Source organism: Populus nigra, chromosome 3 (genome assembly GCF_951802175.1).
Source record: "Populus nigra chromosome 3, ddPopNigr1.1, whole genome shotgun sequence".
In the NCBI taxonomy this organism is placed as follows: domain Eukaryota; kingdom Viridiplantae; phylum Streptophyta; class Magnoliopsida; order Malpighiales; family Salicaceae; genus Populus; species Populus nigra.
This window is the reverse complement of record NC_084854.1, coordinates 227,747-239,444: the sequence shown is the minus strand read 5'-3', so window position 1 is coordinate 239,444 and position 11,698 is coordinate 227,747. Positions and strand designations below refer to the sequence as shown.

At 35.2% G+C, this 11,698-nt stretch overlaps 1 protein-coding gene across 1 annotated transcript; it reads right to left on the bottom strand.

The window, feature by feature from the left end:
• Positions 1–17: 17 nt before the first annotated feature.
• On the bottom strand, positions 18–11,056 carry LOC133688255 (uncharacterized). The gene is made up of 22 exons (XM_062107682.1): positions 10,776–11,056; positions 9,869–10,546; positions 9,372–9,787; positions 8,459–9,098; positions 7,182–7,268; positions 6,969–7,015; positions 6,039–6,148; positions 5,806–5,906; positions 5,619–5,711; positions 5,392–5,475; positions 5,044–5,127; positions 4,265–4,333; positions 3,515–3,574; positions 2,907–2,978; positions 2,554–2,661; positions 2,357–2,433; positions 2,127–2,210; positions 1,684–1,792; positions 1,463–1,552; positions 1,048–1,113; positions 869–964; positions 18–419 (listed from the first exon to the last, which is right to left on the bottom strand). The coding sequence occupies exons 1-22, from the start codon at positions 10,854–10,856 to the stop codon at positions 297–299; spliced, it is 3,375 nt and encodes a 1,124-aa protein (XP_061963666.1). The 5' UTR covers positions 10,857–11,056; the 3' UTR covers positions 18–296.
• Between the last annotated feature and the right edge of the window lie 642 nt (positions 11,057–11,698).

The window sequence follows — 11,698 nt, the reverse complement described above, 5'->3', positions numbered from 1 at the left end:
GGGTAATGGACAGTCTCTGTGAAATGGGCAACCTTACCAGACTGTCTTTAAAAAAACCTTACAAGAAATTCAATTGTTACCTTACAACAAAATTGTTTATTCTTACACTATTATACAATTTTTTTTAAAAAATAAAAGTCTCTCCATGCTCGTACAGGAGCTAAAACCCTTCTCAGTAGACCAATTCTTTCTTCTGTTGTAACTCTTTTAAGTTAGTGTTCTTCAACAGATTGATTGATTATGTCAATGTATGAACCAAAAATGATTCAATGTATTTTTACTATTTACCCTCCACTCTACATGGCCTCAACAGCTTCTTCTACTTTCGGCTTGCTCTTCGGCCGGCCAGAATGACTTACATTTTTACCTGATAAAAGCTCCAATGCTTTCTCCATTGTAATCTTCTCCGGCTTCAAGTTCTGCATATGTTTCAAATCACACCCCAAACATGATTAGTTATAGGGAGATACTAGAACTATTAGTTGCTTCACAGATTCATCAAGGGGAGATTTGTAAAGATATACTATGTATTGCGATAACAGAAAGGGTCTTGGGTTAACAATCGATTGTGTTTGATGTTCATCATTCACTTCATGCATAAAACTACTGTTTTATAGCCTCCTTTCCAAATAACACCAACAATCCCCCTCTTCACTGTGATCATGAGCAGTGAAGTAACATGAAACCATAACGATTCACAAAAATGATAAGTTGCATCTAATAAATAATGAACTTGTAATAATGTTAGACAACATTGATGAGGAATGATTCTCGAAAAAAATAAATAGTTGAGTGATGAGGCTAGATTGTAGAAACATCTCAGCATCGCTGCTGAATTCAACACAAAGAAATGCTAAACAAGACATACCTTGGGAACAGAAGCCATTGTACGACGATGTTTAACTGTGTATCCCCCCTTTCCGAGCTTTATCATCACAGGATACCCATCCTTTGGATGGTCACCCTAGCAAAAAGGAAACATAATTGAGTGAAACAATAGCTAGAGGCAAAGGAAAGATAAATTTGTAGAGAGATTGATGAGCATACCAATGTCAGAGGGTAGCGTAACAAGTTGAGAGCAACTTCATGAGTAATAGCACCCACATCCTTTATCTAAGAAGAAAACAATTTGGTCCATTTAATAATTGTTTGCAAATTGCAATTGACAGCATGGCACCAAGTGCATTTCCAAGAACACATTGTATCCATCCAAAGAGAAACTAGCAGGACAAAAAAACAAGGAGGGAGTACAAAATCTCAAAGAATAAAACATGCCAATAATGACTAAAATGTGCTGGTGGGCAGAGGAGCATGGCAGCTGACACCTCTAGATTTGCAAAAAGGAAAACGAGCCAAGAAATGGACAATGTATACATAACATTGCATCATCATAAATGGAATCAGAAAGCAAAATGAGGTTCCAAAACAATTGCATGTATCACGCAAGTAAATCTACACATACATGAGAAACAGAAGATCTTTTAGGAGCGTAACCCTTCCTGTCTTCTCCAAGCTGTACATAGTATCCATAAGGACCATTCTTCAAAAGAACCTACAAAAAAATATAAGGGGACACATTTCTTGTCAACTTAAATGAAATAGCAAACAAAATCAAGGCATACCAATTGCACTGGTTAGTGGAAGCAGTACTCTGATGCAAAGAGCTAGTTTTTTAAGGAAAACCTTTTCATTGGAAGTCGGATGAACACCAAGCAGTTTTGGTTCATCAACACTAGAACTTTGAGGAGTTTCTTCTTTCTCATCATCACCATATAACGTCTTTGCAATGTACCTATCACATTGATCAGCAAAACTCAACTATTTGCTACCAAAAAAAGGAAAGAGGGAGTGTTCTCAGAAAAGTAAATCTACTGTCATAATTAAGAGAACCTTTAACAAACCGAAAGAACAAAAAGAAATACTAGGTTATCATCAAGTATTTAAATATCAGAAATTAGTGACCAGAAAAAAAACTAGACAGATATGCTTTGGAGTGAGCTTCTATATCTTTTGCCACTTATTTACTTATATAACAGAAAAAGAAAATTTAATTAATAAATTAAACTGAAGAACTCATTCTAGAAATGTGTGAATGTGAGGGTACGCAAAAGGCAGACCATACTCACTTGCAGTTTGGGTGTTGATCGCATCCAATAAAATAGCCTGCACCAAACCTACTTACTTTGAATATCAAAGTGCCCTCCATACAACTGAAACAAATCCAAAGAAAGATTGGAGTCAGATCACTTGTCAGAATGATGATTATCAAAATGAGACATGTCACAAAATACAAAGTTAGGATTAAATAAAACCCATTTCATCACCCATTAACAAATGAAATAGCAGCATATACTACCTTGGGCATGTTCTGCTTTTATCAGGGAGTGAACCAAACAAAAAGCGGTCATATGTTCTCTCCAACATCTTCTCCACCTGGAAACAAATTAAAAAAGTGAGAATAATTATTGAAATTCACACTAGTAATATGAAGAAAAAAAAATTAAAGTCTCAGGGGCAATGTATTTGGAACCTTCAACAAAGACATAACTGTACCTGGTGAATATGGACACTTTCAGTACGGCTACAATACAGCTGAAATCGTGTCCAGTAATCTTTTAGAAGGCCTTTCCAATCAGTTAAGCCAGCAGAAACATTGTCAAGCTGCAGGTAAAATGGACAAAAAAGAAATTAATAACCGCCATACAGATTGAAATAAGTAAGAAATGGAGTGCTACCATTGAAATTGGTGAAAACAGAATAAAAAGAGAGAGAAAACTAATAAATCATTATTACAAATAGTAGAAGCAAATGGATTATACTTTTGAAGAAAAATGTATAATATCATTTTTAAACAGGACGAGCATCTGAAAAAGTATAGAGATTTGAATGCAAATTAATTAAATCACCTCAGTCTCCATATCAGCAGTAAAGCTGTAGTCCGTGACTTCAGTAAAATGGTGAGAGAGAAATGCTGACACCTGAAAAGCCCAAAACAAATGGATACTAAGAGAAACTTTCTTAAATACCAGCTTATCTCGTAGCACAGTACACAGTGCGAGCATAGATTTCAAGCAGGACAAGAATGGAACCTCAATGAACAATCATGAATAGGTGATACACTTGTATTATTTTTTATGAATAGTGGAAACTTTTGCTACTTGCGCTACATTTTATTTATTTATTTATTAGGAGGGTTGCTTAAAATGTAGGGGTTCATGTCTCTGTGATTGTTTGAGCTGCGAATTTTTTATAGCTGAGCGGTAATTACTGAGGTGCGTGAATTGAAATCCAAATCAATCTTAGCAAGACACTCTTTGACAAAAGAATAAGGAAAATAAGCTAAAAGAGTTCATCCACCTATTTGCCATCTTTTGTAGCTTAATTCATCGTTTTGGATCCATTGTAGATTCCTCTTTCAAAATATATAAATTAACATAACAAAAACAATACCAGACAATAAGGTAATTGAAAGAATGCTAAATGCAAGGTAATTCAGAAAGAGGTTAGAGCGTACCATGCGACCACGAAATTCTGGATGCAGTACACGGTTTTTTACAGTCACATAGTTCCTATCCTGGCATCATGTATAAACCAGATGTTAATAGATGACTGCATAAAACAGAATACTTAAAAACAGAGCAGAACAAGATTTTGTGACAGATGCAATGCCCAAAGATATCAGCATTGCAAGTTTACTGTATTTTTACCTCATGCAAAACCAACTGAATGATAGATATGCAGCACAAAGTAGGATTATACTTTCCTTATGTTCTTTGATTTAAATTTTTAAGCCAACTCGAAGATTGTTGGTTCATGTGGCTCAAAATGAGTCCTTGTTTAGGCATTATTAACAAATAACAAACCTACATTGAAAATCCTTACCCTTTCCCATTAAAAATAAGCCTTATCTACCACAAAAATGCCTCAATCTCAGACATTAGCCCTCTGGTTTCACGTTTTTTTGAGATCCTAAATCTGCCTTCTCTTCAAGGGAAAAAATAAAACCTAAATATCCTTCACAATCTGCTGCCCGTAAGAAATCCACTTGATGCTCAATTGTAATTAACTGAACTAATCATCCATCCAAACTAGAGAGGGTTCGGCTACATGGATTTCGCCCTCCATTCAGTTTGATTATGGAAGCAAAGCTTTTTGTGAGCAATTACACTAGATCATTACTTATTGCTACAGCCATCATCATAATTGGACATTCCTTATTACAACAGAAAATGAAGAGGCAAAAACTCCTAAACAAATCAATTACCTTTAAGACTTTCAGTGTGCTTGCATATGTTGAAGGTCTTCCAATGCCAAGTTCCTCGAGCTTCTTAACCTTTTACAAGAAGGAAAAAATAAGGATAAGAAAGGTTTTTAAGAGTTGGAAAACCTTGTGAGAAATTAAATGGGCCCTCCTCCCAGTGCATGCAGTGGAAAAAAGATCATATTGTATCATTTACACTATTCATCTTATCTAAAAATTAGTATACAGAAAGCACTACAAACTCCCCTTTACCATATACCTTGGCTTTACCTCATAACAACACAATTCTGCTTCTCTGTGTTAAGATATGCATATTTCTCTAAAGAAAACTATGACATGATTTGCCTAAGTAAGTGCCATGGTAACATTCTTATGGAAGCATGCACTTGATCAGATACATCATTCCTAGCTTCTCTCCATGCTGCTTTAATTAGATAACACCAATGACATTTAGAAATGTTGTATAAATTTTATTAGAGAGGCACAGTGAGTTTACAGAGATGGAGGAAGGGAATTACTCAAAAGCAGAAAGAGATCTGATAAAAACAACTAAGAGCAAAACTTGTCTATTAGATTTAGGAATAGCACAGATATCAAACACTTGTCCATGGAAAAAATGAATTTAACTTGGAAAAGCAGGCTTCTTGAACTGGATCACATAGTACTCTGTCCCTCTTCTAGGGAGAGGTCATGAGTTTGAGCAGCAAGAAAGCGGAGTTAAGGGGAACCAAATGCCTGAAGAAATTTGTCTAATAATGCATTTAGTATAATTAGAAATGTACCAGTGATCCCTCAGAGTAGCGTGGTGGAGGCTCAGTAAAGTGCTGTTTCATATCTGCTTCACCAAGATACAATGAATCTCCTGTCTACAAACATTTGAGTTAGAGAAAGCACACTCCACAGAACAACTAGAGAGATGCTATTAAGTGATTGTTTACAAAATTTTGGAAACATGATAGAAAAAGGCATGATGATGGAGTGTTACTTTTCCATTTCAAAGAATCTGGGAAATATTCATATCATGACAAGAATTGTCATATCAGGGAAATATCGGTCAAGAGCTAAGATTCAACGTTCAATGTCTATTTTCTTGAATGCAAGTAATAAATAGCCTACATGACAACCACTACCTTAAGTGAATCAAGAATTCCAAAAGCCTCTTGACGATTGAGTGCGTCACTTTCCTTATATCTTACAGCTCCAGCCTCAACATCCTAGAACACACATAATCATGCAACGAGTTGTCAAATCAAACCAATTCCCATTATAACCACATGCCATTCAACATTAAGGGAGAAAAACAAATGAAACCATTTACACAGTATTGATGGACATTCTAAGTGGAACAGTTTTATACCTCATAAACTGCCTGATATCCAGGAAACTCAACTCTTGAGCATGAAGATCTAAAAACAATGGACTTTCCAGCATTCCCAATGTCAACTTGCACCTAGTTAGATTGAAGAAGTGTCAAGCGGAGACAATTAATGTCAATTGTATAGTGGACAAACAAGGTAATCTATCATAACAATTTACATGCTCACCTGCTCAATAGTAACAGGTTCCATCTGGCATGCAACTGTCCGAGACCAGATTAGTGTGTATAGCTTCAAGGAATCTTCATCAAGTACTCCGACAAGCATTGCTAGATGTCAACAAGAAATATTCTAAAGATTATTTAGCTGTATAAAAAGATTGGAGAAAAGGGGCATATTTACATCACAAATTCAAAAAAAATCATGAATACATCATGCAGATTGAAAAGTTTTTGATTTACATGGTAAAAGATGAATATTGGTGGGTCTGATTGCTTCATGGGCCTCTTGAGCATTCTTCACCTTCCTAAAATACTTGCGTGGACCCTTCGATGCGAAATCTTGCCCATATCTTTTTTTGTGTGTGTGTGCAACAAAAAAGATGACAGCATTAGAAGTTGCATTCAAGAAAACATGGAATAGATGCAAATCATTGATAGATCAATGAAAAAAAGAAAAGCACAAAATCTAGATGATTTTTCTCAAATGGAGTGTACAGAATAAAGATTTAGATGCACCAAAGCCACTAATAAAGATTTGCAAGCAAGAGAAGCACCTAATTTACCACCCCCTCCAACCTCCTCAGTTTGGCCATGCAAGAAAAGGTAACAACAATGGCAAGAGAAATAATCCAAAATTTGGAAAACCAAGAAACTACATGACAGAGCCCCTCTAGTGGAAAGTAAAAAAGATCAATAGATGTTATGACTCTTCCTTAAGAAACCATATTGTGCTTCGAGCTCAGAAAGCTTTGCTCCATCCGACACTATTCTATTCCTATCTTCCCAAATACAAAGAGCACTGATATATGTCATCTTTCTTCTTACATTCTTACAAAGGACATCTAAAACTAGCACATGCCTTGATTGCCAAGAGAGAAGTGAAATATGGATCTTAGCACCCAGGATTTAAAAATTACCAAATGATGAAGACCAGTTCAAACCTTTCACAAAGTTTCAGTAACATCTAAGTTGGGGCAATCAAAAGATAATAAGCTGAGCTAAAGCAACTTGCAAGTAATATAGCAATAAAAGATGTTTTATCCTTGAAAAATGAAGATTCTACAGTGAGCGATGTCACGAAGAGGAAAGGAGGAATATGAGACAAACATATAAGGCATCCCTAATATTAAAAATCCAATAAATGCAGTGAAGAAATCCCATACAAGTCACCTTTCAATGATCAAGGAACGTATGTTTCCAACAGCTTCATCCGAAATCTAGGAAGGGGAAAAAAGCAATTTAGCGAAAGGAAAGACTAAATGCAACAGAAACATTAAACATGGAGCCATGACCCAGTCACCATCAGTTACTTGCAGAACACAAGACAAACATCAACTGATTGGGCATTCCAAGGAATAAAAAAGCAGTGAAATTGATACTCACATGCAGTCCATCTGTCCTGAGGTAAGTTATCAACCCAGTTGCCTTCCCATCTGATAACTGAACCCCTTCATAAAGCTTCTGTGCGACCTGCATTTTGATGCATTATTTACAATGTCAAAAAGGAAAAAATTATGAGGTAAGCTTGAAGCTCACTGTAAGGTCAAGCTAGTGGACAAATAAGAAACAACACAGAATGATGAAAATGTGAAGATAGTTTAGTCTTGTCTTTAAGTCATGCTATTGGTATCTTCTAGCCAAAGACAAGAAATAATTAATGTATAAGTGGTTTCCTGTTTTTTCATTCATAATCCATGTGGCATGTAGGCTCAATAACCATGCCCATTTCCATACAGCAAAGCTTTACCACAGAGTGCCAACAAGACAGACTCACATTATGGATAAAATTGTCAGCCATGTGGGTGCCACATGGATTTTGCAATACAGGGCCATAGAAATGATGTAGCAATCATTTTTCCAATTAGAAAGGTGCACCAATCAGTTTTGCTGATGTAGTATAATATATGCCCAACAGCACCCATTCAGATATTGATATAAGATACACACGCTTGCATACATTATATTTGCAGACAGATGACAGAATAACCAAAATCCACTAAGCCAAGACGGCATGCTTGCTAAAGGAACTCAAAATCACTAAATCATCTGAGATAAAGTAATCCGATAGAGTTTTTCACTTTCACTATTTTAAGAGTTCTGCAGAGCCATAACAAAGTATTATATGTGGTGATATCAGGCATGAGGTGCTATAATGGGAATAAATTAAAAAAAAATAATCGACAATGAAGGTGCTGGTACAGTTAAATATGCAATGCAGAACAAGAACATAGTAACAAATTTGAAAACAAACAGCTTCATAATGGAAAAAAATAAACAAATTAAAGTAAAAAATATCATAATATAGCTAGTCCTAAATATCAACAACGTATATAGAAAGAAAATTCCAGTCTTTATCAAGCTAAAACATCTAACATATTGGCACCTTGAATTGAAGAGCGAAAGTAGAATTATTATGTATTATTCCTCATCATCCTGATAACAATATGCTATATGATACAGATATTAGTTGATGAATAAATTATGATTAAGGTAGTCACAGAAAATTGAGAGTGCCTCACAAAAATATAATCATCAGGCAATAGAACACAGAGTAGGCAAACATATCTACTATAAGTATTTAGAGAGTGATAAAAAAAATAACAAAATTACTCTAGCAGTGTTAATAAAAATGAAAATTGAATGCACAAATCCCCCCAAACCTTCATCGTGTATGATGTGGCAAAATCTAATTTGTTTGCAGCATCCTGTTGAAGTGTTGATGTTATATACGGAGTGGGAGGATTTCTATGTGTTTTGGTTTTTTTAGAGCCAACAACTTGAAAGTCAGCAGAATTAATCTTCTGTTCCATATCCTTTGCCTCTGTGTCAGAACTAATTGAGAATTGATTCAACTTTTTGGAATCAAAATGGGTCAAGTGTGCATTCACTAAAGAATCTTGCTCCTGTTTCTTCAACTTAGCACCAATTGTCCAATACTCCTGCGAATTGAATTCATCAATTTCCATTTCCCTGTCACATAAAAGTGATAATGCAGCTGATTGAACTCGCCCAGCTGACTGGCAACCTGGTAATTTCCTCCACAACAATGGTGAGATGTTGAACCCAATCAAATAATCAAGAGCACGTCGAGCAAGGTAAGCATGAACTAAGTTTACGTCAATTCCTCTTGGTGCTTGCAAAGCATTTTTTATGGATGTCTCTGTTATTTCATGAAAGACAACTCTTGCTACCGTAAGATCTTGGCGTAAGGCATCCTGTTGTTGCAACATCTCAACAATATGCCAAGCAATAGCCTCTCCTTCACGATCAGGATCTGATGCAAGGATAAGAATTTTTGCTCTGAGGAACAAGGCAAAAAGGTTGAGAGAATTTAGACAAATCTAACAGAAGAAAAGGAAGCAATACATGACAAGTCACAGCAGACTAGGCTACTAGCAGTCCAAAACTCATTTGTATAACTTAATTGTAACTGTGGAAATTACAAGAAGGAGCACCCCTTACTTGCTACGTCAGAGCTCAGGGTGATAAAAGTATATAATTTTGATAACACATTCTATATTCCTATAACCACCACCATTCAGAGGAAGCTGGTGAAAGGGATACAAATCATACCCGCTTAGTGCAACCTTGATGCTATTAAGATGAGTCCAGGCAGCAGAAGGAACCTCCCACACAATACTAAAATCATCATCAGGTCGGACAGATCCAGACCTTGCAGCCAAGTCCCTTACATGACCATAGCTAGGTAAAACTTCATACATATCACCAAGATACCCCTGAATCACCTTGGCCTTTGTTACAGACTCAACCACCACAACACATTTCCCTGCTGAAGGATATAGTGACTTCAGTTTCCCTTGTGCAAAAGGTTGCAATTTGCCTATCTTTTGGGGTTTCTGTTTCTCTGCTGATCCATTAACTGCCTTTTTAGTTGTTCTCTTTATACTAGAGTTACCGTTTTTCTTGTTGGACTGTTGTTTTGTTGAACCATTACGCACTTCATTGGGCATTTCCTCAGTTGCTTTTTTCTGGATAAAAAAAGTGTTAGTAAGCATATTGCAAGTTGATAAAGAACTAATTTTTCTGATTCAACTACCAATTATCCTAACCTGTGAAGCTCGTGCAGCAACCTGGCCACTTTTGCTAGGAAGAGACTTCTTTAATTGGGAAGTAGTTGTCATAGATTTTGCCCCAGCAGCTTTTTCTGAAACAGCAGTGAAAGAAGCTTGTCCCTTGTTTTTCTTGCTTTTGGATTCCTTCTTCTCTGTTTCATTAACTTTGGATTTTTTGTTTCTCGTTCTTGAAACTGCTGAACCCAGCTTTGCATCTCCAACAGCTGTTTCGGTTGAAGTAACAGCATCAACATCTTTAGAAGCCGAGATACAAGAGTTTGTGTTAGTTTCATCTTTATCATGAGCAGCACCCAATGCCTTTGGCTTTTTCCAATGTTTACTAAATCCACCCACATTTTGATTCTTATTATTTGACCCTCTTGAGGCTGTTGAAAAAAGCCTCTTAGCAAATACACCACTTTCAAGAGAAGTCAGTGTATTACCATTGTTAAAAGACCAATAATTTAAAAGGCTCCCAGGGCTTAAGTGGGAATTAATGGCTGAAGATATGGACATGGACCCTCCATTGGTGAGACTCTGAGAATGGTTGATGGAGATAATGAAAGAGAGTCTATCTTTTTTTAATTTAATCTGTGAGCATTGCATGTAATTACGACAAGTAGTACCAATTGGCAAGTGAGATGCTGGATAATTCTGAAAAGTCCGACATTGTAACTGCAAACATCAATTTAAGAAAAAAAACAAGGACATGAGTTAATGTGAAGATAGCGTCTTTATCACTGTACTATGCTATGCAGAGAACAGAAAGCTATAAAAAAAAAATTCGTTGACAGAATATTCAAAAAATCAATTTTTATTTAATGGGAGGGTATCAATAATCATAGCTACGAGAGTAAAACTGGAAAAATTAAATTGAAACTAGAAGAAGAGAAACGGAAGGAACCTTAGCCATGAGAGGACGAAAATGGAAAACTGTAGCAGATGAAGAAGTAGAGAGTGATAAAAAGCTCTTCATCTCCCTCATTCTATCCCTTCATTTCAATTGCTCTTTTGTCACTAATGTTTCAAGCTTTCCTCCTCAATTTTGGCCTTTTTTTTTTCCTTTTGCGGGGACTTTGTTTTCTGCTGGCTAGAGGCTGGCTGGCTGGCGGTGAAAGAGAAAGAAACCGCAGCGTTTTCTGGGTTTTGTAGACATCCACAGAGGCTGAGGTCCAGGGTTTTGCAATGGTTTTTTTAATTATTTATATTTTTCCTTAAAAAAATCATAAAATTCGGTCCGGCTAAATTGTAACGGGTCGAGTCAAAATTAGTGGTAATGGCCAAGCCCAACACGCAATACACTCTATTTGACCCGCATGTTGATTGTAAATTTTTTTTAAAAAATCTGGTATGCAAGATATTTTCTAAAAAAAAAAAATTCAAAGTATAAATTAAAAAATTTATGTATCTAATCAATTAAACTGATGATTATTTATGTAAATAAATTAAAAAAACATCATTAACAATAACCAGAAAAAAAACTAGAGAAATTAAAAAATAAATATAGGTTAAGATATTTAATATTGTAGAACGTATCATTTACTCGATTATATTTAATGAATTTATTTATAAAAATTAATTTATAACAAAAATTGATACATATATAAAGTTTATTAAATAAAATAAAAAGAAAAAAAAATTCAAGATTGCACATATTAAATTGTAAAAAAATAAATGTTTTTTATTTTTAAAAATAAGTTTAATATATATATATATATATATATATATAGATGAATCATTATAACATTATAAAAAATCTAAACACACTTAATATAATAAAAACAAAAATAAAAATTGTTATCTCAAAAGACTAAATAAACCAAAAAA

Bases quoted from the DNA above. Each gene is read 5' to 3' on its own strand.
- LOC133688255 (XM_062107682.1), bottom strand. From the start codon at position 10,856: ATGAGGGAGATGAAGAGCTTTTTATCACTCTCTACTTCTTCATCTGCT. The intron at 5,128-5,391 runs GTAGTGGTTGTC...AAATGTTTGTAG, and splicing joins GAATTCTTGATTCACTTAAG to ACAGGAGATTCATTGTATCT. The intron at 2,662-2,906 runs GTGATTTAATTA...TTTTACCTGCAG, and splicing joins CTGCTGATATGGAGACTGAG to CTTGACAATGTTTCTGCTGG.